Source organism: Mastigoproctus giganteus, chromosome 4, assembly GCF_048544385.1.
Source record: "Mastigoproctus giganteus isolate SK-2022 chromosome 4, ASM4854438v1, whole genome shotgun sequence".
NCBI classification, from domain to species: domain Eukaryota; kingdom Metazoa; phylum Arthropoda; class Arachnida; order Uropygi; family Thelyphonidae; genus Mastigoproctus; species Mastigoproctus giganteus.
Genome location: NC_143578.1, coordinates 192,814,240 through 192,840,296, shown reverse-complemented (window position 1 = coordinate 192,840,296; position 26,057 = coordinate 192,814,240). Strand labels below are relative to the sequence as shown.

The 26,057-nt window shown below is 37.5% G+C and overlaps 1 protein-coding gene across 1 annotated transcript in view; it reads left to right on the top strand.

The window, feature by feature from the left end:
• The window catches only part of LOC150087289 (beta-catenin-like protein 1), a 233,417-nt gene that overhangs the window by 9,925 nt on the left and 197,435 nt on the right, over nucleotides 1-26,057 (top strand). Inside the window, exons 2-3 of the mRNA XM_090371950.1 lie at nucleotides 10,691-10,811; nucleotides 14,358-14,431. Of these exons, the coding sequence (XP_090228076.1) occupies nucleotides 10,691-10,811; nucleotides 14,358-14,431 (195 nt within the window). The remainder of the gene's footprint in view (nucleotides 1-10,690; nucleotides 10,812-14,357; nucleotides 14,432-26,057) is intronic.

Here is a 26,057-nt window from a genome sequence, read left to right as displayed (position 1 = left end):
CAGTGACTTGTTATAGATCAACATTTTAAAAAATGATCAAGTGCATTGCTTGTAATATTTGCGTTATATGCATTTATCCGAAGTCTAGTCATCACTCAGTACAGTATTAGACATTGTGCGTAACGGACAGTTTACTTGAACATTGTATCTTAATTAATGCAACCAACACAGTTACATTTTAGAAGAGTTAATAATGGCCGATAAGAATGAAAAAGCAACGTCTGGGCTCAGTACGAAGACTATAAATGTAAGAAAAAGACTGAATTTGAAAATTAAATTAGACGTTTTGAAGCGAATCGATTCCCGTCAACGACAAGCGGATGTGTGCCATAATTTAGGACTTGCAAGTTTAACTGTAAGAACAATTATAAAAAAATAAAGAATTAATTTTAGCAGCGGGAAAGATAGCTGTTCCACTGCAAGCAACTAGGGCTAGGCCGGCTATTAGGATTGAAATGGAAAGACTTGAACTAATTTTATTGAAAATAATATCCAATGCAGAATTCAGTTAAGTTAAATATTATTAAAAAAAAAGAGAAAGAGATTAGCCAATATGATGATCTGAAGAAAACTCACCTAAAAAAAAAAAAATGTGGAACCATTTAAAACTAGTAAATGCTGGTTGAATTGATTTAAAATCCAGGGAGAAGCCGCAAGTGCAGGAGCCGAAACCTTCAAAAAAGAACTTGTTAAAATTATTGAAGAGGGATATTGTGTGTTATACTTCTCAACAAGTTTATAACATAGATGAAGCAGGACTTTTGTGGAAATGAATGCCTAAAAGAAGTTTCATATTGAAAGAAGCAAAAAACATGCCAGGTTTCAAAGCGGCAAAGGATCGGGTGACTTTATTGTTGGGTGGTAACGCTGCGGATGATTTAAAATTAATACCACTTTTAGTTTATTTAGAAGAAGGCCAAAGTTCAACCCAAAATCGACACATTTTTCATGATTAAATTCATCAATTAATTAAATCAATTAAATTCATGATTTTAAATGGAATTTTAAGTTTAATTTTGATACGTAAGTAGTTACCACATAATTATATACGTATGTAATGCAAAATATTTTATATGTACAAATATTTGAATATTAAATATTTTGACCGACATTTGTGCATCTTTTCACTACCATTTATTATTGATTAGGAAATATCGTGTGGCACCGACCGCAACTCACAAATACATATGTTACCTTATGGGAATGTGGGGGTCACTTAGCGCTCTGTTTTTCCGTAACGAATTATCAGTGTTAAGCGGGTGTCACCTGTACTTTGCATTTGTCAATGTTAAACTTCAGTTGCCACTTCTCAGCCCATCTGCCCAACTTTTCCAGATCTAGTTGCGGAAGCATACTGTCATTACTGTTATTAACAACTCTACTAACCTTTGTATCATCTGCAAACTTTGACATTAAGCTTGATATTCCTTCATCAATTTCATTGATAAATATACAAAACAACAATGAACCGAACTCTGAGGTACACCTCTAATAACATTAGTCCACGTAGAGCAGTATCCATTGATTACCACTCTGTCTTCTCCCACTCAACCATTCTTTTATCCATTTTAGCTACTTTCCCTTAATGCCATACTGTTCTGATTTGTACAGTAGTCTTCCAAGTGCAACTGTGGAAAGCTTTTCTGAAATTCCAAGTATATGATATCAAAATTATTTTTTGCATTCAGTTCTTTTGTGACCACGTCATAGTATGCAATCAGATTGGTCAGATAAGACTTCCCCTTGACAAACCCATGCTGTGTCTGAATTATTACTGCTGTCTTGTCTAGATGATCCTGCAATACTTTTTTAACCAGTGACTCCATTATTTTCCCTGGAACAGAAGTTAAACTAACAGGTCTATAATTATTTGTCTCCCCCTTTGATTCCCCTTTGTGAATTGGAGATACATCTGCAGTCTGTGGGGACTTCCTTCCAGTGTCCAAGGATGCTCTTATAATTATGGCTTATGGTTTGCTTACTTCCTTTGCCAACTCCTTTAATATAACTGGATAGATCCTATCTACCCCAGGTGCCTTTCTTATGTTTAACTTCAACAATTTCTGCTACGTTTTGCTCTCAGTTATTACAAAATTATTTAACTCCCTGTTAGAGTTTGAAAAACATCTCCCTCTCATCCTTGAATAACTCCTCATGTGTGAATGTAGATTCAGAATACCAATTTGGTTCGGCAGCTATCTGAGAATGATCAACTACAGTCAAACCATTGATATCAAGTGGACCAATCTGATTCATCCCCTTTCTCTTAGACTTTATATAAGTAAAGAAGTCTGCTGTTTTTCTTTGCATCCTTTGCCAAAAATTTTTCATGATCTGTCTTCGCTTGCCTAACCTGCTCTGACTTAATTACAGACTAGCTTGTATCTACCATAGGCTTCTGTGTCTCCTGACAATTTATGTGCATTCTGTGCATTTTTCTTCTCTGCTACGAGTCTCATTAGTTCATCTGATGTCCATTTGGGCCTAAACCTAGAGCAGTGTTTCTTAGTTGGAACAAAAAGCGTAGTAGTTTCCAAAATTACTTCCTTGAATGCTTCCCATTTAGAATTTACTGTTGGGAACTCATCAGTTGGTCTCACCATATAGAACTTAAAATTTGAGACCACTGTAGTTGCCTCTATGAAAGCAAAAACCCTTCCCTTTACCCCTGATGGTAGTTACATCTTCAGGTAAACACCACATCAGTACACTGTGATCACTGCCTCCTAGTGATTCCTTTATCTGTCGATTCTTAATGCATGAATAATCACTGCTGATAATCAGATGAAGAGTGTTACTCCCTCTTGTAGAATAGATGTGCGGAAGTTTGCCTTTAACCAGTGTGTTGTTGTGTGCTGGAACAAACTTCCATCTGTCGTAGAAGTTGGCAGCTTAAATAAATTCAAGGCAGAACTAGACAAACACTTGCAGCGAATAGATGGTTGAAATGGGAAGGTAGTTTTTTTTTTTTTTGGCTGATGTTGTATAAGCTTGTTTTCTTGCATCATATGCCTCTACTAATGCTATTGAGCATTCTTTATTAATTTTTGTACTAACGTTTTTTGACTGAAGAAAGGCAACCCACACCTGAAAGCTATTGATGTATGAACTATTGAACTGTTTATTTTATCTCAATTTTAATATACCATTCTAAGTTTTAAGAAGTGTAAAATGGCTGAACAGTGTAAGAACTTTGAGAAAATGTAGAAGAAATGCTAATGAAACATTTGAGGAGAGATCTAATAGACTAAGAGACTGAAACGAAAATCTACAAAGACGGACGGAAAACATTGAAGAAAGAGAAGCATGATTGGAAATGAGAAGATGGGCAAAATGCTGTAGGACTAATCAAATAGAAGTACAGGATGCAAATAATCAACAAGCTGTAATTAATGTGGAAGAGTATGATCTAGGAAATATGTGTTTCGACTGTGCGTATTGCAATGCAAGATACTGGGGATATGAGTTAAACACATCGAATAAATACACTAAATGCTGTCATGATGGAAAGGTTTCACAGGAGCTGCTTACAGGAGATACACATGAAGCAAATAACTACAGAGAACATATACGAGAGTACAACTCAGCAATGGCGTTTACATCATTGGGTGCAAAGATTAAATCACTGCCTAGAAATGGTCTTACTGTTTTAGAATAGACAGCCAGATTTACCATTTGGTCTCATGCTATATCCAGACGAGGCAAATAAGCCATGATATGGACAACTTTTATATTTTTAGATTCTGCTGAAGCAACAATTCAGTTCAAAACAGCTTGGAAAAACAATCAAACTAAGGGTGTATGGCCGAAGTAATGCAACAATTGGATGAGATGCTCCGACAAGTTAACTCATTTGCTGAGTCATGTGCAATGAATGTGTGGGACTTAGATAAGAGATGATGTATCGCTCCTACATCCAAAACGGAGGTTGCTGCAATATTTTTTGGAGGAGACGGGGAATCACCTGCAAATAGAGACATATGCATACATCCCACAGGTGACTGCTGTAGAATTTTTGTACTAACTAAACAAGAATGGTGAAGACTGGAGGATCTAGATTAAACTATTTATGCCATAATTAGAAAGATGGTGTATGTTACGCTGGGTACATCTAGTTATTTTTGAATGCTCTATACAAGGAACATACTAAATAATGGAATTAAAGATTTAATTTTTTAATTTTTTTAATAGGAGTTCAGTGTGTAATATATGTAATCAGTTTGCTTTTGGAGAAATTAATTTATTACTGTATGTCTGATTTAATACAGGTCTAGGAAAATTCACTGAAAAATTCAGTTCACTGAATATCAATTCGCCGAAAACACAGCTGATAAATAAATTACAATATATAACACGGTAATAATTTTTATTTTTACTCTAAAGACTGTTATATACTGTTCATCAAAATGGCAAAAAGTCTTCTTGGTTGAAGTACATGAAGAAATAAATCGGGATTTTTTTTTTTTTTTTTTTTTAAATGTGTTACTCCAGAAGTTGTGGGCACACATTGTTTTTATGAAGCACTTTTTTTATTATCAAAATATTTACAAACTACTCCACTAACCTTGGTATGAAGCATATTTTATTTCAATCTTTGAGATTAAATTTATTGAAGTATATATGAATCTGTTAATTTGCACTTGTTCTGGAAGATGGGAGCATGACTTTTGTGAAATATTTTAAGTGGTGGGGGGGATATGAGATATAACGGTTTGGGAACTCTGTTTACTCAGTAATTGCATTTTAATCAGTTATATCACTGTGCAGTGAAAGGAAATCAGAGTGAAAACCATACTGATATGATTCCAGAATTTGGTGATGCCCCATTCACTTTGTAAATCTCTGCAATAGGTGGACTGTATGTATAAGGAAAGATTGAATTCCTATTAGTAAAGGCAAAAATATTTAGTGAAGCAACCATGGATTTTTGGTAGTTGCTATGTGGAATTTCCATTAGCATTAGCATTAGTAGAGGCATATGATGCAAGAAAGCAAGCTTATTCAGCATCAGCCAAAAAAAAAAAAAAAAAAACCCTCTCCCATTTCACCCCTCCGTTCGTTTGAAATACCTGTCCAGTTGAGCTTTAAATTTGTTTAGGCTATCAACTTCAACAACAAGTGATGGAAGTCGGTTCCACCAACCAACCACCCGCTGGCCAAAGGCAAATTTCCGCACATCTATCCGGCATCCGTCCTTCCTCAATTTGAATTTATGCCCTCTGAGGTGATTATTCTGAGAAAGATGAAGAATCCCATTGGCATTGAGCATGCTCAAACCATTCAAAGCCTTATACACCTCTATCAGATCACCTCGCCGGTGCCTAGTCTCCAGACTCTGTAATTTGCAAAACTTAAGCCTTTCTTCGTAAGAGAAACCCTTTGTTCCATTTACTAATCTTGTTGCCCTTCTCTGTACCCGTTCCAGCAGCTCTACATCCTTCTTGAAATGAGGCCTCCAGACCTGTATACAGTACTCAAGATGTGGCCTAACCATTGCCTTATACAAGGGAATAATCACCTTCTTATCCCTGCTAGAAAAATTCCTGTATATCATTGACAAGACACCATGAGCTACTCTTGCAGCTCGTCTGCACTGCTCAGAGAACTTCATATCTGCCTGCACAATTACCCCCAGGTCCTTTTCATTCTCCACCACTGTCAGTGTAGTACCGCAGAGTTGATACATTGCTCTGGGGTTACTGTTACCCATATGTAGTACTTTACATTTGTCAATGTTAAACTTCATTTGCCACCTCTCAGCCCATCTGTTCAACCTTTCCAGATCCTGTTGCAGCAGCATAGCGTCAGTAGTGTCCTTAACGACCCTGCCAACCTTTGTATCATCTGCAAACTTAGACATTAAACTTGATATCCCATCATCAATATCATTCATAAACACCGAAAACAACAATGGACCCAACACTGAACCTTGAGGAACTCCACTAATAACATTAGTCCACGTTGAGCAGTGTCCATTGATTACCACTCTCTGTCTTCTGCCACTCAACCATCCCCTTATCCATAGCAGCAATTTGCCTCCAATGCCACACTGCTCCAATTTGTGCAACAGTCTTCCATGTGCAACAGTATCAAAAGCCTTTCTAAGATCCAAATATATAATATCAAAGTTATTCCCTGCATCCAGTTCTTTTGTGACTACATCATAGTATCCAATCAAATTGGTCAGGCAAGACCTGCCCTTAACAAAACCATGCTGCGTCTGAGCTATAACTGAATTCTTGTCTAGATGATCCTGCAGTGCCTCTTTAACCAGTGCCTCCATTAATTTACCTGGAACAGAAGTTAAACTAACAGGTCTATAATTACTTGTGTCAGCCTTTGATCCTCCTTTGTGAATTGGGGTTACATTTGCACATCTCCAGTCTATGGGTACCTCCCCTGAGTCCAAAGAAGCTCTCATAATTATGGCTAGGGGTTTGCATACTTCCTTTGCTGCCTCCTTTAATATAACTGGATAGATCCCATCCACCCCAGGTGCCTTTTTTATGTTTATCCTCAACAATCTCTCCTCCACTTTCCTCTCACTTATTACAAAATCATCCAGCTCACTGCCAATGTTTACTTTACCTACATCATTCTCCTTCCTGAATAACTCCTCATGCGTGAATGTAGATGCAAAATACTCGTTTAGATTGTTAGCCACCTGAGCAGGATCCTCAACTGTTGAACCATCAATATCCGGTGGACCAATCTGATTCATCCCTTTCCTTCTCGAGTTCAAGTATGTAAAGAACTCCTTTCTGTTTTTCTTTGCATCCTTTGCCAAGGATTTTTCGTAGTCTGCCTTTGCCTGCCTAATCTCCTTTGTGACTTGGTTACAGACCAACTTATATCTATCATAGGCTTCCATGTCACCCATTAATTTGTATGTATCCCATGCATTTTTCTTCTCTGCCACATGTCTCATTAGTCCATCTGACAACCATTTAGGCCTAAACCTTGAACAATATTTCTTAGTTGGTATGTAAAGCCTGGTAGCCACCAAGATTAGTTCCTTGAATGCTTCCCATTTTGAGTTTGCTGTTGGTAACATCATCAGTTGGTCCCACTGTATAGAATTTAAATACTGTCTCAGACCATCATAGTCGCCTTTACGAAAACAAAAACCCTTCCCTTTACCTCTGATGGTAGTTACCTCCTTGAGTAAATCCCACTTCAACACACTGTGATCACTGCCACCTAGTGGTTCATTTATCTGCAGGTTCTTAATGCATGAAGAATCACTACTGATAATCAGATCAAGAGTATTGCTCCCTCTTGTTGCCTCACGAACATGCTGATGTAGAAAACAATCATCCAATAAATCCACAAAAGCCTTGCTAGTGTGCGAGTGACCAACCCACAAATTCCAGTCAATATCTGGGAAATTAAAATCCCCCATTATAAGACTCTCTGATTTACTGGCCCACTCTATTTCCCTGTACAATATATTATTATACTCATCAGAGTCATTAGGCCTATAGCACACTCCTACTCTCAATTTTGATTTCCCTATGCTTATGTCACACCAAACTGACTCGACACTTCCCTGTCCATCGATGTCAACTGGCTTCACTTTCTTTGACTTTATGTGTTTCTTAATTAATAGCATAAACCCTCCTCCCCTCCTGTCCTGTCTATCCTTTCTATATACATTGTATTCCCCAAATTCCAGTTCCGCATTACTTATATCTGTGTGACACCACGTCTCTGATATCCCAACAATATCTGCCTTTGATGTTTTGAGCAATACCTCAAATTCATCAAATTTATTTACCAAACTCCTAGCATTGGTGTACACGCAGGTATACATGCACCTGTTTCTATTCTTAGCTACCCTAACACAACCCATGTGTTTACTTGTAACGCAATGACTACCAGCAGTCTCTGAAATATCCTGCATCTTGTTTTTCAGACTTCTGCTCATTTGAATAGAAGCAGTGCAAGAATCACTTCCACCTCTGCCAGTGGCTACTGTTAATCTATTAGTCCTTGTATCCCCCCCAACTAGCAGTTTTCCGACCCACCTAACACTGCCTCGACAGCATCAGCAAAAATTCTTGCACCCTTTCTATTTAAGTGTATCCCATCCCTGTAGAAGCAATCTCTCCTGTTAACAAGTACAGTCCAGGCTGAAAAAAATTCTACCCCTTGAGCCTTGCACAATCCCTCCAGGGCCAAATTGATCGACAAGGCTCTCATCATATACTCCCTCCTGTCGTGTCTGGGCAGAATTGCAGACACTTTCAAGTTCAACCCTAATTCATGGCTTTTTTTCAACAGTGACCTGTACTTGCTAAGTAATTCCGCCGGTCTCCTACTCTTAATATCATTAGTGCCAACGTGTACAACTATATCACCTTTTGTGCCCTTAAAAGATGATATCCGCTCTATAATGTCATCAACCTTTGCCCCTGGCAGACATACCCTGGTCCTATTCCACCTATCCTTTTTACAAAGCATGTTCCCCGTTTCCCTGACAATAGAGTCACCAACAACTACTAGTTCCTGTTGGACCAGCGCATTCTGCCTAGGGGGCTGCCCCTGTGTTGCCTGATGACCAAGTGCAAGCTCTGGCGTTGATGTGGGCAGCTGAGAGCTTGATGGGCCCCTCAATTTATTTCCTTCGAGGGCATCCACCCTGTCCTTCAAGGTCTCATAAAGGCCCATAACAACGCTGAGTTGTCGCCTGATTTCCTTGCACTCCTTACATCGTGCACACACAAAGACATCCCCCTTGGCAGTATCATGTCCCGTACCCGACTGCTCCGCAAACATCAAGCAAACAGTGCATTTTAATAGACTGTGATTCAGAGGGCAACTGCCCCCTCAGTTCTCCCCTGAACCACAGCACTCCCATTAGCTTGAGCCTTTTGCTTTGCTGCTCTGGTCAGAGTCATGATTCCAATTTAATTCAATAAAATTTAAAACAAAAATTAAATCCTTAAGTTATATCCCAAAACAGTTATGTTATATATATATATATATATTTTTTTTTTTCGGTATCTAGTGTTCCCTTTATACAACTTCCGTATCACGTGTACCACTATAGTTATGTATTAATTATTTGTTACGATTAAGTCGTTATATATTATTTATAGAGTTAAAAATACAATTTAATTGACAATAAAGTTTATCAAGATTAATAGATTTACTGATTAATTGACAGTATTATATTATGCAGTATACTACACTAAGCTTATGCTATCGTGTAAAAATGGCGGGAATTCACGAACGGTATTTCTACGGACTCGTAAGTATTGATTAGCTTCGAAATCTCGCTATCTCAATTTAGAATAAACTAAGGATCCTGACTAGGTCTATAATCTACTTATAGAAGATAATTTGATATAACAATTGGTTAATAAATCGACTAAATTTGGTTAAAAGACCTCTCGTTCAATTTGTGACACGTGGATTTGATACCGTTACCGATACTAAGTAATATCTACGAAATATCTGTCTAAGTTAAACTTTAAACTAAGTATCGTAACTAGGAATATAAAGCTACTCTAGAAAATAAGTTAATATGACAATTTAAACTAATAAAGCAGAAAATAAATCAGGAAAAACTTCTCTGTTTGAAGAGCTTTAAGGAGCAATGTCTGCACAGGCCAACCTCGCACCACATTAGGCTAGATAATGTGGCACAAATTGACAGTGCTGCTTTGCTACTATTATTAGCATTTTGATACTGGAGGCCCAACAGTTGTCGGATGCATGTAATGCAGATATTGAATATTTACGTGATAAAAAAAATTACATGCATGTTATTGTCAGCCAGTAATGTTTTGCCTTTAGCAATTGAATGGTTGATTGCTGGAACAAACTTCTGTCGTTGTAGAAGTTGACAGTTTAAATAAATTCAAGGCAGAACTAGACAAACATTTGGAGTTAATGGATGGGTGAAATGGGAAGGGTTTTTCTTTTTTTTTTTCTTTAGCTGATGCTATATAAACTTGCTTTCTTGCATCATATGCCTCTACTAATGCTAATCATAGCAAGAACTTTAAAGACCAGATTACAGGAGCTCAGACCAGTCACATGGAGAACTATTGGAAATGAGTGAAAGCAGAACTCAAACAAATGAATGGAACTTCAAAAGTCAGTCCTTAGTTATTTGGATGAATGTGTTGTAAAAAAGATATTGGTAGGAAAAACATTAGATTCAGCTTACTGTAACCATATTCATCATATAAGGGAAAGAAATCCCTATTACTACATAGTAATAGGGATTTCGATTAGATTAGATGGTTGTCTCCCCCCTCTTTGGACCATTTCTGCCACACCTTCACTACCGCACCTACAATGCCTTCGGTTGCTGAGATGTTGGCCCCTGCTTTTCTAGGGCTGGAAATCATTCCCCATTCAAACTCTGTCATGTTCTTCCATTTCCCCATTGCACAAGCTTCACACTGAACTGAGAAGCACTACCCATGCCATCATTATATATGCTATGCTAGTCAGTGATGTCAATTCTAGTTGCTGTAAGATGTGTCCGCTCATGGAGATGGGTGGTTAAAATGGTTTGGCTCTTGAATGTATATGTGAAAAACACTTTTTACCTTCAAAATTCTCATACCTTTTGTATTAGATAAACAAGCTTGTATACAGTACACAAGCATGTATTGATGTTTTTTTTTAATTAAAAAAAAAGTTTTTGCTGTATCATCATTCTTTTAATTTACAGCCAGCCAAAGAGCCCAAACGAAGCCTTCCAGAGGATGAAGATATAGAGACCAGACCACGATCAAAGCGACTGGCTAATTTCTCTGAATTATTTCTTCTAGAAAGAAAGCATCAGAAACCAGGTAATGAACTTGTTTTGTTGGGGGGATAAAAGGGGAAATATTCTATTGAGAGGTTTTAAGAACATAAATATAGATTGACTATTGTTGCTTATATTTTCATAATTTATAGTGTTATCCCATGTTGACATTTTCGAATTCTTAGTGACTGAATTCCTTTAATCTTTGTGAATAGGTTGATAAATGTCAGCTTTTGCTTCTTTGTGATTTTCCACCAAGACAATGTATCCTGTAACAAATAGTAAGATTGTAAAAGAGCATACTAGTTAATACAGATACTACTGAGTTGATAGGAGAGCACTTTGCTATACTCTAACAAGCATTTAGTTTAGAATTTGGATAAATTTACATAACTGAAGCTAAATTAAAAGAGATGCTCGTCCATGGCTGTTCAGTTCTTTTAGTTACAGCAATATAAATACAATTTAAAAAGCTTTATTGGCACAAATGTATAGTTACTTCCTAAATCAGATGCAGCTAATAAAGAAAATATTTTAAAACTATTTTTAAATTTCTTCATAATTCTCAATGCCCAGGCTGTCTAAAATAGTTGTGAATAGTCATTGTTATCAAACTGCGTGAGTTGTTTGATAACAATTCTTAGAAATTTATAGGACATAAAGTGGAAACCTTATATTCCTTGACTGGTGCATGCAATTAAAGGTGTTGATCTGTATTGATATGTGCAATTCTGCTATTGATTATAGTCATAATGGATGGCAAAGGATTTGGAGAATAATCGTATGGTGGGACAAAGCCACATGCAAACTAAATGATCATGTGAACTATCACAACTTTTCATCTGGCTAATGAAAATTCACATATCTCCTCAGAAAGATGTTAATCTACCATGGATTATTGTGTGGATATGATTTTCTTGTAAGATAATTGGACTTTACAGTTTCTTTGTTACCAATACAGGACAAAGTTATATTAAAATATTTATGATAATTTTTTGCAGTAAGAAACAAATTTATGGACATGGTGTATTTTCAAAGGATTGGTGCGTTGCTATGCATTTCTCTAGGAATATTCATAAATATGCCAGGGAATTGCAAACATAAATATAAAAAATAATCATACAATGCAAATTAAAATACGGGTTGGTTATAAAGTCCTTTCACACTTTTAAAAATTAATATTATTATTATTATTACCAGACATATAGTGCAAGGAAGCCTGAGGCTTATGAGAGAGAGAGAGAGAGAGAGAGAGAGAGAGAGAGAGAGAGAGAAGAGAAAGAAAGAAAGAAAAGAATGATGATATTCAGCTCAGGACTCTAGGTGTGCGTTTTGGGTATCATGATAATAGTACTTGCACTGGAAGAATGGCAGATAGTGACATTGTGCTGACAAAGCTGGCTTGGCTTTAACATAAGCTATGCCTTTTCGAAAGGCTAATTTTTGATGATTTAATTTTAGTTTAATTTGATTTTTGATGATTAATCAAAATAATGCTATGCTTCTAGCATGGGAGCCAAATTCATCAGTCTAGTGATTTTGTCACTAGACTGATGAAGTTTGGAGAAGGAAGGGGGGGGGGTCTAAGTCAAATTCTGTCAGAGATTGGAGGAATTATTACAGGTCTTTTCACTTAGGATTATTAGGTTCACTTAGGAATTATTACAGGTCTTTTCACTTCATTGTAGTTAGCCACTCTTAAGTGGAGTGAGTCAAGTCCCCCCCCCCAATAAGTTATTCTGGGTTTTTCAACTCGAATAACATGTAAATTGGCCCATGCTTGTGCAGATATAACACACAGCCCAATATGGCTTTTAGTTTCTAATACTCTATACAAATGATAACAAGTTCATCCATTGGTGTTTGCAAGGTCTTCCATGCCATGATACGAGGGTGGTTCAATAAAGAATTGCCCTCACCTACTTCCACATATTGCAGAGTCATGATATTTTGTGTGTAGCATCATACATATCTCTGTACTAAAGGTGTAAAATTCCAGCCCTGTCTTAATTTGTTTTTCTCTTACAGAGCTGAATGTGTAACAAAGTAACATCATGGACAAAGTTGAAGCCAGAGCTGTAATCCGGTGTCTGTTCTTTAAGGGGAAATCTCCTAAAGAAATCCATGAGGAGATGACTACTGTATATAAGCACGAAGCCCCATCCTATGGCATTGTGAAGCACTGACATAGACAGTTTAGATGTGGTCGGACATCTATAGAATCTGAGCCCAATCCAGGTCGTCCCTATTCAGCCATTGGGGACAGCATGCCCAGAAAAGTGGAATCTTTAATCATGGAAGATTGCTGGATAACTGCGTGAATTGTCCAGGGGTGAAGATTAGTGTGGGCTCTGTTGAAACAGTCCTTCATGACCAACTCCATTTATGGAAATTGAGTGCAAGATGGATTCCCGGATTATTGACTGGTTTCCAGAAGGCTGATCGACAACAGAAATCACAAGAGTTGTTAGCCCTGTGCCAAAAAAATGAGGAAGATTTTTTTCTCTCGTCTAATCACTCAGGCCGAAAAATGGACACACCATTTCGACCCTGAAAGTAAAAAGCAGTCCATGGAATGGCGACATCATGGTCCCCCCCTCCCCCCAAGAAGGCAAGGGACCAAGCGTCAGCAGGAAAGGTCTTGCTGACAGTGTTTGGGATGAGAAGGCGTAATAATGATTGATTACCTGCCAAAAGATAGAACAATTACAGGTGCCTATTATGCCAACTTACTCCCAAAATTATGGGCGAAAATCAAAACATGTAGGCATGGCATGCTGTCCAAAGGTGTGAGAATGCTTCAAGACAATGCCCCAGTTCACACTTCTGAAATTGCAACAACACAAGTGGCCACTTGTGGATATGAAATACTGCCCCATTCAGCTTACTCACCCGATCTTGCACCATCGGACTTCTTGTTTTCTTTGGGGGACTCGCTTCCCTGATGATGAGACACTCATTTCTGCAACAGAGTCACTGTTCAAACTCCAATCTCACCACTTCTACAAAAACAGTATCTATAGCTTCATCCATCAATGGGAAAAATGTTTAAATCTGCACGTTGGATATGTAGAGAACAACTAAAATCTGTACTAAGAATCAACAGACTAGCACCTCTGCAGCTAGGTCAGGGTAATTCTTTATTGAACCATCCTCGTATCTTATCCAACTTTGAAGCTCATGTACCATTCAAATAGTCTATCGTCTTGATAAAGGGTTTTTTTTTACCATATGCTTCAATTATTTTTTTGTTGAGGAAGTTACATTTTGGAAAATGATATGAAATTATTTACTGTCAACAACAGATAAAAATAAACCTGTGTATTGGCAACCAAAAATGATATAAACTGAAAAAGTTTCATTGTTGTTTGATTTTCATGTAGTTTTAATAAATTCAGTCATGGAATTTTGTGATCCTACTTTGTACAAAGATTGGGATACAGTGGATATAATACTGTTTAGGTGGAATAAAAGTGGAAAATAAGTGGAATAAAATTAAGATAATTTAATAATAATCATTAATAAAAAGTATATTATACAAGTGTCAGCAGTAACTTTGTTCTGGATGAAAGATATTTTTTCTTTATAGCTCCTGTACCTAAGATTGAAGAAGACAATAAAGAAAATTTAGGGACAGAAATTACTGTGGAAGAAAATGTTGAAGTAAGTGCATGTGTGCATTTGCATGAAACAGTTATTATTTTTATTTTATGTAGTTTCATTTTGTTTTCTGAAAAAAAATCTTTTTTAAAAGTTTTTTATTTTTTATTTTTTTAATTTGGAATTAAGACTGGTGATGATGATTTTAGTGCTGTAGATGGCAAATTTTGGGCCATGAAATGTGGGTCACGAACTCTTCCAACATACCATAGCATAGCAGCTCAAGGACCAAGTGTTTCAGCAAATGAATGTACCTCAGGCAATAAGGTAATAAGTACTACATGCTTTTGGAACAGAAAAGGTTTCATTACATGAGGGTTTCAATAGGGGTGGTAGGCAATAAAAATGACCCTTCACAGGTGTAATTTTTATTACCTACTAAACACTGCATAAATTTTTCGAATTCACTAATACCATTGTGATAAGGAGATAATGAAACAAAGTTTACACAAAATAAACTGGCATTTAATGTAACTGTATATTTAAAGTAATAGTGATAAAACAAATAGGTTAAAATACAAAAAAAAAACAATTTAAAAATATAAATACAAATTCTGGATCTTTCCAAAGCCATGACTTTCTTCATCAGCAGATTATGCATTCTGGTTGTAACCTACTTTATATGCTCTACATAAGTACATTACATGGCTGCTGCAGTGGCAACACAAGAAATGCTATATGAAGATCACTTCCTTAATAACATTTCTGTGTTCTTTCAACCTATCATTAATACAACAACCTGTTTTGCCAACATAGTATGCCTCACTATCTGGGCATTGGCTCTTACAGACAGCTCTGCTCTTCGACTCCTTCAGAATTGAAGTCCTAACCTATACCATCGTAGAAAGCTTCTTGCTGGGAAGCTGCACAATAGCAGACATGATTTCAGGTTCCTGGAGTTCTGTTCTGTTATGCCCAGATAAAAAGGTACATAGGCTGCAAGAGGAACAATGGTATCCCTACAGCCCATCCTACCCTTTCAATCTTTCTGGGTAGCACAATTGGTATAATCGCCATCCTCTCCATACTGAGTAGAAAAGACCCGAGTTAGTCCCGTCAGTGACACGAGGAATTTTTTTTGTCTTTTTCGTAGTGTGGCTGAGTTAGTTGGTCTTAGGCAAGTGTTGCCTGGTTGTTTTCTCTCAAAAATTCGGGTTTTTCATTGAGCAAACAGAAAATCGACCATAGAATATATGCAATTTACAGACAGTAAATTGCATATATTCCATATATATATATTTTGTATATATATATATGGAGCAATATGGCCTAAGTTGCTGATGCACTTAAAACTCTACAACAACCAACCAACCTCCTACCCTCTTTATTAACATAGTGTTCCAACATTTTCTGCAGTAAGTCTCATACTTGAAGATCTGATCTTACAATGTATTCTTATGCATCAGTATGCAAGCAGACATACACTTCATAAATTGATCTGTGTGCATTGGTTCCCTATAAATTGTGGTCCTAATACACAAGCCAACTTTCCTAAGCAAAACATTCAAGAAATTCTGGATGTTATTTGCCTCCATTTTGAAGGTAAATTAGATATCTGCTAAAAAAGCTATTAGGTCAAGAGCTAACCGTCCCCACCCTGATATACAATTACATTCAAACTAGCATGTAGTGACTAATACATATTATCATAAAATTGCCACTTTACCCTAAAACCATGTGGTATTACTCCTACGTCGATGAACAAATGTTAGATGTTGTTTATATAACTAGCTTTTCAGGTTGTCCAGTTGGATAGAGCCACAACAAATTATGAAGCTAGGATAGTTAGCATTTGGATTGGAGTTGTTCATAATAAACCGAGGGCTAGGAATGTTTGTGTCAGACGGCACCTGGGATTTCTTCCATCTCCGCAAATAAACCGAGGGCTGTTTGGGACGAGAAGCAATTCATTTTGGCTATGGTTTTTGGTAGGGTGCGTGCTTAAGTTTGGTTTGATTGTACATGTATTAATAGCCAAAGTGGTGCATGTTTCTGAGGCCTACTATTGTAGGCAGATTTTGAAAATGGTATTATTAGTACGGGTAGTGAGTAAATATGAGATTTGGGAAGCTAGGTATAATTTGTGTACAGTCAGTCCTCGTATAGCACGATAGTTGTGTTCTTAGAAGCCCTCGTGCAATGCAAAATTGTGAAATATAAACAACAGGCCCTATGGGAAAAATAGGGTTAGGTGCCAACCACCCAAGATTGAACCCACATTTGTAACCAAAACATTACCAAACACAATAAATAATCGTAATAAACTACTTACGTATTTTATTACGACTATTACGTAATAAAATATTGCTAATGCTTTTGCTTCTATCGTAAGCAAACTTGTTTTTTGTTTGATTTTCTATCCAAACAGATGACAGCCGTTCCATCTCTTCCAATTCTTTGTCTTAATCTAATGGATTTTAATTACACTTTGAATTGTTCCTGCTATGAAAGTTGTTTTTATTTTCTCTGCTTTCTTTGTAATTCTCGGCGTTGTCTCATTTAGGTCTGTAGCACGTGCAATATCACATGGTCTTTCATTTCGGTCAAAGAGTTTCACAATTTCATATTTTTTCTCTATCGACAGAGGCGGACTGGACATAAGCCTTACCGGGGAAATCCCGGTGGGCCGGAGGCCGGTGTGATTTTGGCCATAAACCATAGTATGAGGCCACTATAAATTTTCCCGGGTAAGAATTTTTGATCCAGTCCGCCTCAGTTTATCGATATTGCTTTCCTTTTTCTCTCTGAATCTGCAGTGTCTTCACTAGGATGCATCCTTTTCACACCTTTTAATTAAGTATTTTACTCATTTTTAGTGAATAAAGCACAATTGCAAAATGAGGAGGCACGCTTGATACACATAAACAAAGTTGCGCGCGTGTAGCAACTGAAAGAAACAACACCATAAAGGCAGAGATACATTATTAACACCTCACATTTTACTAAAGCACATTTCTAGGGTTTACTACCATAAAACAATAAAAACAATTTCCAGTTGCATTTCTGCTACTGTTATAAACTGATAGTAAACTGTTATGAACTGATAGTAAACTCGATCTAATTGCATTTGTGATTATACCGATAGCTGGAATTGTGTTGGTTTTTACGTTATTATGGTGAAATGTGTTTCCCCTTCATTGATATAAAAAACAAATACATTTTCAGAATCTTCTCTTCATTCCTATCGTGTTGCGTTCAGTTGGGGTGATTCCGCATTGGACTACTATTTCTTGTAAACACAAAGGTGAATTGTGCATAAGCGAATTCGGTTCGTGTTGTATAAGATATCGTTCCCCTATTTATAAATCGTGTATGCTCGAATTCGTGTAGTGTAAACACGTGTTATACGAGGACTGACTGTATAACCTGATTAGTAGGCAGTTAACTAGTGAACAAATTGATATTTTTGCCTTAGGTACTTTTACTCTCAACCCGCCTCCCAACCAATTACAAATGGATTGTTGGGGGAGGTGGAAGCTGCATTAAGGAAATTGCTTGAAGCTGAGGGTATTCATTATAGGACTGCCTGAATATTGAATCGGGCAAGACTGGCATGTCCCAGTTCAGTGGGTCAGCAGTGGAGGGTGTGGTTTTACTATAGGATCATAAGGTCTACATTTCAATAGAGAAGAATCTACTTTGAGGTGGAGAGATGAGTCAATAAATTGTTTAATTCATAGGCAGATAATGTAAAGATTGACAGTATTGATACTACATGCTACAGGTTGCCATCTTTATTTTTATGGATTACTAAAGACATATAAATCAGGTATACTGTCATGACTATCTGTATCCTTTATTGGATAATCAATATGCAAGTTGTCACTGCACATGAATTTTTGAAATGAATTCTATAAAAATTGAAATCTATGAATTGAAGACTATGAATTTTTTTAGTAATTGTGCAACTAATGGAAATTATGGAAGAGGAAACAGTTTTGTCTTTTGATGTTATGTATATTCATGTATGTACTGATTAGTTATGCAGTGGATTGTTTAAGGGAAGCATAGACGGGGATGTCACTTTGAACACTAGATCCTCCTTAACTGTTTGGACATGTGTAGTGCTGTTAGACTTTATTTGTTTAGTATCACTATGGTCCTAGAAAAGTAAATGTATAAGAAAGTACATGGCACAGTTATGGGTTTTCTCATTATTGTCATTGGGTCCAGCATTGTGATGGAGGCTTTTGAGATTGCCATGTTGATATCTCTCTGGTATTGATATGTATATGATAAGGTGTATAGACAGTGTATTCATTATTATTCCTTGGGGTTGGGAAGTTGAGCCCTTGCCTTATTTTAATTGCTTTTTAGCAGACATTCAGTTTACCTCTGAGACAAAGGCAGATGGCCTCCTAGCTTTCTAGGACAGTTTGGTTAGGAGGGTTGGCTCGCATATTAGGACCACCGTTTATAGGAAGCCAGTGTCCGTAGGCCAGGTCATGATTGTGTCTGCTCGGTTAACAGATTTCCAGCACAAAATGATAATAGTGTGCCGCATTAACATATGTTACATTTCAATCGCACTGAAGATCCTTGGGTTGACGATTGGTGATGTGATCTGTAAATGGAAGTGGACTGGTGCTGAAACCATCAGAAAGCTACCCATAAAACCGCCAATTCTGACACAATGTGAGAGGAAAGCCCTGCAAAGAATGCAGGTCACTGTCACATAGACCCGCACTGAGATGATTGGGACACATGTCAGCACTGGTGGTGCAGAGCATTCTGCATGATACGGGTTACCATTGTGCAGCTGTCCACAGGCCACTAATCACCCCAACTAATTCTAGACATCATCTACTTTGTAAGGTCGTGTTCTTGGAGCATAGACCAATAGAAAACTGTTGATTTGGAGCAATGAGTCACAGTACGTGGTCTGCCAATTTAATGGTTGTGCCCAGAGGAAGCTACCTGCTGGACTGTATCATCCTGATGATGAAGCTTTGTGAAGGCAAGGGATGGTCTTGGGCTGTTTTCACTGTTTGGCCTGGGACCACTGGTTATTTTGTACAAAACCATGAATGCTGAGGTCTATCTAGATGTCCTGGACACTAATGAATTACTTGTTGCAGTATGTTGGGGAAGACCCATACCTGTATCTGCAGGGAAATGCTCTGTGTCATACTGCTTGCATTGTGATTGACTGGTTTGAGGACATGAGTCAAAAAGGCTAGTCAGAGTTCTGACCTCAATTCTGTGAAGAACCTCTGGTAGGAATTGGATCATTTGGGTATATGTGAGTAGAGGCTGCTCAAAAAAACAGCTGAACTGGTTGCTACTTTGAAAGCTGAATGGTGGAAAATATCAGAGGACATTTACAAAAAAAACTGGTGGAGTGTCCCACTTAGACTAGAGGCTGTAATAAAGGCTAAATAAAAGTTTCAGCACACACTTTTCTTATAAATAAAGGTTATTTGTAGATATGCAGGTGTCTACATATTAAGTATAGGGCAACGCATATTATATTTCAGCCACCATATTTCGTTATCAAATAATGTACCTCTGGGATTAAACTTCTATATAGTACTCAAGAAGTGTTTACAAAAATCTCGATGCGGGATGGACAATTATGAGGTAAGATTTCTGTACCATATCTCTCTCTTCCCTTCTCTCTTTTGTGGAGGGAGGACAGGTGCGCACAGACCTGGGTTAACCTGTTGACATGATATTTGTTACAAAGTCTTGTTAAGATATTCTAAATAATTGAAATCATTTTCAAAATGATTTCACTTATTTAGAACCACTGTATGGGGGAGTTATGAAATGGGAATTGCACCTAAAACCACCATGTGGACCAATGAAACGTGTATTGAAAATTTAGTGTCTTTCTGATTTTTCCTTCTCTAATAACTGTTTGCATACCTTCTTTTCTTTCTTTCTTTTTCTTTTTTTTGTGCGAAAACCCCAAACACAAAAGGTATTAAAACCTATAGTATTTAGAGCTGTGCATGGGTTGCAGGTTGACATGATGAAAGAAGATAGTTGTTGACATTAGACTTGAATTTCTGTAGATTGTAATTTTCAGGAAATACGTATGAGGGGTGGTTGTTCCTGAAAACTAAAGTTGAAGGAATAAATAAGGAAGAAGAAAGTTTTTTCTGTAAGTTTGAAGTTGAATGGTAAAAGGATGCTGACTGGTTCTGGTTGCAGCTCATGGTCAGACTGGTTTGGGGGGTGGGATTATACAAGCCATTTTCAAAGAACAATGCCCATGGAAGTTTCTATAGAAAAGGCATGCAGCAGAAACAGAATGTCTATGAGGCAAAGTTGCAAGACTTTGCGACAGTTGGATCATTAATTAACCCAACTGCCCTCTTTTGAATGGAAACTAGAGGCCTGAGAGAGATTATGGGGTCATCACCCCAGATGTGGGAACAGTATTCTGTGGTAGGGTGGATTATAAATTTGTACAGCATGAGTAGCTGTTTAGAAGAAAAGTAATGCTGAGAGCAAAAGAGAGAACCAGTTTTTTAGACTCAGGGGAAGCAATGTTTGTGATGTGCTTATGCAAAGGGAGTTTAGAAGGTGGGGTAATTCCCAATAGAGATATGATCTTGTATAGAAATTTGAGAGTTGAAGAGGAAAAGAGTGGGAGAAAACTGAACCTTGTGTAACACCAGCATTAGTGGAGAAGTTGAAAGACAGCAAGCTATCTACCATGAAACTACAGTGAGTGGTTAGAGAGAAAACTGGATACCAAATTACAAAAAACAGTTGAAGAACCCTAAGATGGAAGTTTATTTAGTATTAGTATTAGTATTAGTAACGGCCGCATGGTGCAAGAAAGCCTATGGCTTATGCTGCACCAGCCAAAAAAAAAAAAAAAAAAAAATTAAAAAAAATAAATCCGAACAAAACAATGATAAAAACAAAAAAATAAAAATAAATAACTAAATAATAATAATTAATAAAATAAAAAATAAATAAAAAGGAAATTAAACCTATCATCCTATGTGCTTCCCTTACCCGAAAGTACTATCCAGATGACCTTTGAATTTCCCCAAACTGTCGGCCTCTACCACCCATGAAGGCAACTTATTCCAGTAATTTTTAACTCGCTGGCTAAAATAGAACTTCCTGCAATCCAATCTGAACATTTCCCCCCGTAACTTGAATTTATGTCCCCTAGTTCTAGCATCATTTATAATCTTGAAAATTTTGTCCTCATTCATTTTACTGATGCCTCTCAGAGCCTTAAACACCTCAATGAAATCTCCTCTAAGGTGTCTAGTTTCCAAACTCTGCAACCCACATATTCGAAGTCTTTCTTCATAAGGACGCCCTTTTGCCGATCTCACCAGGCGAGTTACCCTTCTTTGCACCCTTTCAAGAAGCTCGATGTCTTTCTTCAGGTGCGGTCTCCATACTTGAACACAGTATTCCAAGTGTGGTCTAACATAAGCCTTATATAATGGGATTATCACGTCCCTATCTCTACTTGCAAAAGTTCGATAGATCATTGATAGGACACCATGGGCCTTCCTTGCAACCTGTTTACAATGCTCAGAGAATTTCATGTCTGACCGTATCGTAACACCCAAGTCCCTCTCCTCCAGTACTGGCTTTAGTTGAACTCCACCAAGTGAATAAGTTTTTTTGGGATTACTGTTTCCCAGGTGTAATACCTTACACTTTGTTGGATTAAAGCACAGCTGCCATTTTTCTGACCATTCCTGAAGTCTATCTAGGTCTCTCTGAAGAAGCTCAGCTTGACAGTGATCATTAACTACTCTCCCAATTTTAACATCATCTGCAAATTTAGACATCACGCCCTCTATCCCTTCATCAATGTCGTTTATGAAAATTAAAAACAACAGTGGTCCTAATACTGATCCTTGGGGAACCCCACTTCTTACATCAACCCAATCTGAGGAATAGCCATTTATCACAACCCTCTGCCTCCTGCCCTGAAGCCATCCTTCTATCCATCTAAGGATTTTCCCAGTGATTCCAACCTGTTCCAGCTTATAAAGCAACCGCTCATGTGGGACTGAGTCAAAAGCTTTGCTGAAATCTAAATAAACAATGTCGAAATTATTCCCTAAATCCAGCTCGTGAGTGACCCTTTCGAAATAGCGAACCAGATTTGTTAAACATGATTTTCCCTTTACGAAACCATGCTGAGTATCCTTGAGAATTTCAATTCGATCCAAATGATCCTGAATTCCACCCTTGATCATTGCCTCCATGATTTTCCCTACTACTGAAGTCAGACTGACAGGTCGATAATTTCCAACTTCACTTTTAGAGCCACTCTTATGTATGGGAGATACATTTGCACTTTTCCAATCCAAGGGAATCTCCCCAGAGTCTAATGATGCTCGCATAATTAGCCTCAATGTTCAATGCACTCGCTTGCCGCCTCTCTTAAGATTATAGGGTATATTCCATCAACTCCAGGAGCCTTACTGGTCTGTAGGCTCGAAAGTTTTTTCATTAAATAATCTTGCGAAATTTCAATATCATTAATTACATATTTTTTAACTTCGCTCCCACAATTTCCCTTTGCCACAAAAGGCTTTTCATTTGTAAATATCGATGCAAAATAACTGTTGAGTTCATCTGCAACGGCAGCTGGTGTATTTATTACTATCCCCTTTCCCTTACATAAAGGTCCGATCTGGTTTGTCCTGCTCTTCTTGGCATTTATATATGTGAAGAATTCTTTATCCCCCCTCTTTGCTCTGTTTGCTAGTGATTTCTCATAAACTGCCTTTGCCTGTCGAACCTTTTCTGTGGCTCTATTACACAACACCTTGTAGCTGTTATAGGCTTCAGTACTTTTTGTTGTTCTGTAACCTTTCCATGCCACCTTTTTCTGCTCAAGTAATGCGGCAACTTCACTAGTCATCCAACTTGGAACCCTCCTCGTGGAGTATTTTTTTAATGGTATATACGCATTCAAGGCATCTGTGATTAATGTTTTAAAAGCGTACCACAGTTCAATTGTATTCATTCTCTGCGCGATATCTACCCAGTTAATAGAGGCCATGTAGTACCTTAAGGCATCGTAATTTCCTTTTCTGAAATTAAAACCCATTCCTTTGCCTTTTACTTCTGCTACCTCTCTCGTCATCATCCACCGTAGAACTCCGTGATCACTTCCTGCTACTGGTTCCTCTACTGTCAGCCCTGTTATGTCATCTGATTCATGTGTGATGATGAGGTCTAGGATACTCTTTTCTCTAGTATTTTCCCTGACATGTTGATACAAATAACAGTCATCTAGTTGATTTAAAAATTTTGTTCCCCATGTCGAGTTTCCTTCCCATTTACTCCAATCAATTAGAGGCAGATTGAAATCACCCATAATAAGGCATTGACGCTTACTTGCCCATTCCATTTGCATGTGGAGGCTTTTGTCATAATCTTCACAATCACCTGGTCTGTAGATTACTCCTACTCGCATTATACCTTTGTTTCCAACTATCTCACACCATACAGACTCTATACTAGCATGTGAAACGTCTGAATCCGGGAAAGCTATCGTCGCACTCAGGCTGCTTCTGATAAGAAGCATTACCCCACCACCCCTTCTATCTAACCTATCCTTCCTAAATACATTATACAAGCCGTACTGAAATTCATCATCCCCAATTTCCGGGTGGCACCACGTCTCTGTAAGCCCTATTATGTCCGCGTTACTTGTTTTAACCAGCAGTTCGAATTCGCTCATTTTATTGACGACACTTCTAACGTTACTGTATAAACAATTAAGATTTACTGTTCTTGTATATTTAACAACCCTAACACAACCCTTGAAGTTTTTTAGGCTCTCTTCCCTCGCATTAGCTACCCGCCCACGTGAAACGTTTGTGCCCCCAGAACATCTAGATAATACGTCCAGTTGGGGTAACAGATAAGAACTCTTGAGGTATGTGCAAGAGTTACTTTGACCAATATTATCAGATAAACGCGTGTCAGTATTACCCACATCCCCCCTAACTAGCAGTTTCCCTGAACCTTTAAGGTATCCTCAATAATACTGGCAAAAACTTTTGCACCACCTTTGTTTAAGTGTATCCCGTCTCTACAAAACAAATTCCTTCTACCTACAAGTGTGGGCCATGCTGATAGAAATTTACCCCCTAAAGCCTTGCAGATTCCTTCAAGTCTTGAGTTAATCCACAAGGCTCTTAACATATAATCCCTCCTATCGTGTCTGGGCAGAATTGCAGACACATAGACATTATGGCCTAGCTCGCGACATTTCCTCAGCATGGTTCTGTATTTTTCCAACAAATCGTCAGATCGTGTACGTTTAATATCGTTTGTCCCCACATGTATAATAATATTTTCTTTACCCCCTTTAAAATCTGACAGTCTGTTGGTGACATCATTAATAGTTGCTCCCGGCAGACATACCCTGGTTCTCCTCCACCTATCTTTATTACAAAAAATATTCCCCGTTTCCCTGACAATGGAGTCTCCTAATAATACAATGTCCTTTTTAACCAGAGTAGTTTGCACTTGGTTTTTCTGTTTTGAGGCTCGAATCGGGTGTGCATCACTTGGTAGATTGCTGGAGTTTTGAGTCCCTGACGAGCTCCCAGATGCATTATTTTCGAGGGCAAGCACTCGTTTTTTCAGGGACTCAAATTGTTCCCTCAGTGCACCAAATTGTAATTTAAGATCGGTGCACTCCTTACATCGATCACAAAGAAAAGAATCCCCAGGTGAGCTAGGATTAGTCACCAGGTTGACCTTGGAAAACATTCCACAGGTTCCACAACGGATTAAATCATGACTCACCCGTAAATCGCCATCTGCTATTTCCGTGTGAGTCACGATACCCTGTGACGTGTTTAAGGCAGATCTCGTAACTACCATTATAAAATTAAATAAATATCAATGAAAGTAACTTTAAAAAATTATATCTATAATATTATTAAAATCAAACAGTTACAGGAAAACCTATAACAAAATAATCCAACAATATCTAAATAAATCAAATATTTAAAAGCACTATCCAAAAGTAAACCACTTAACTGAGGAGCCCTGTCTAAGCGCGTCCGCTCACCTCGAATGCCAACCTCCACATTTAGAAGACCTTTATTGAATGCCTTTTTGATATTTTTCTAAAGCACATTTGTGAAGGTTGTTTCCATAAAACAATAAAAACAATTAGCGGTTTCTGGTTTATTGGGCTTTCCTGTTAGCGCAATCTGTTATAAATGGGTAGTAAACTCGATCTTACAGCATTTGCGATAATACCGATAGCTGGAATTCTGCGAGTTTTTACATTATTATGGTGACACTGTCTTTTCCCTTCACTGAAATCTTCAATCATACAAAAAAATTTTCAGAATCTTCTCTTCATTCCTATTTTTTAAGAAAACTTCATAAACTTGTTACTCCATATCTCACTTGTGCATATCATGTTAGTTGTAATTTGTGCATTCTTCATAATTGATTGCTTATCTGTTTTACTGTTTTAAATTTTACAAACAAAAAAAAAAATCAGTGAACCAAAATATCAATTAGTATGTATATACAGTATTAATTAAACTATGTACATAAGCATAAATTTGTTTTTATTTTGCTAACCTGTGGAAAATATTCTCCCGATTTTCACGTACCATTTAATTTTGTTAATTGGTAAGGTATCATTTAATTTGATTAA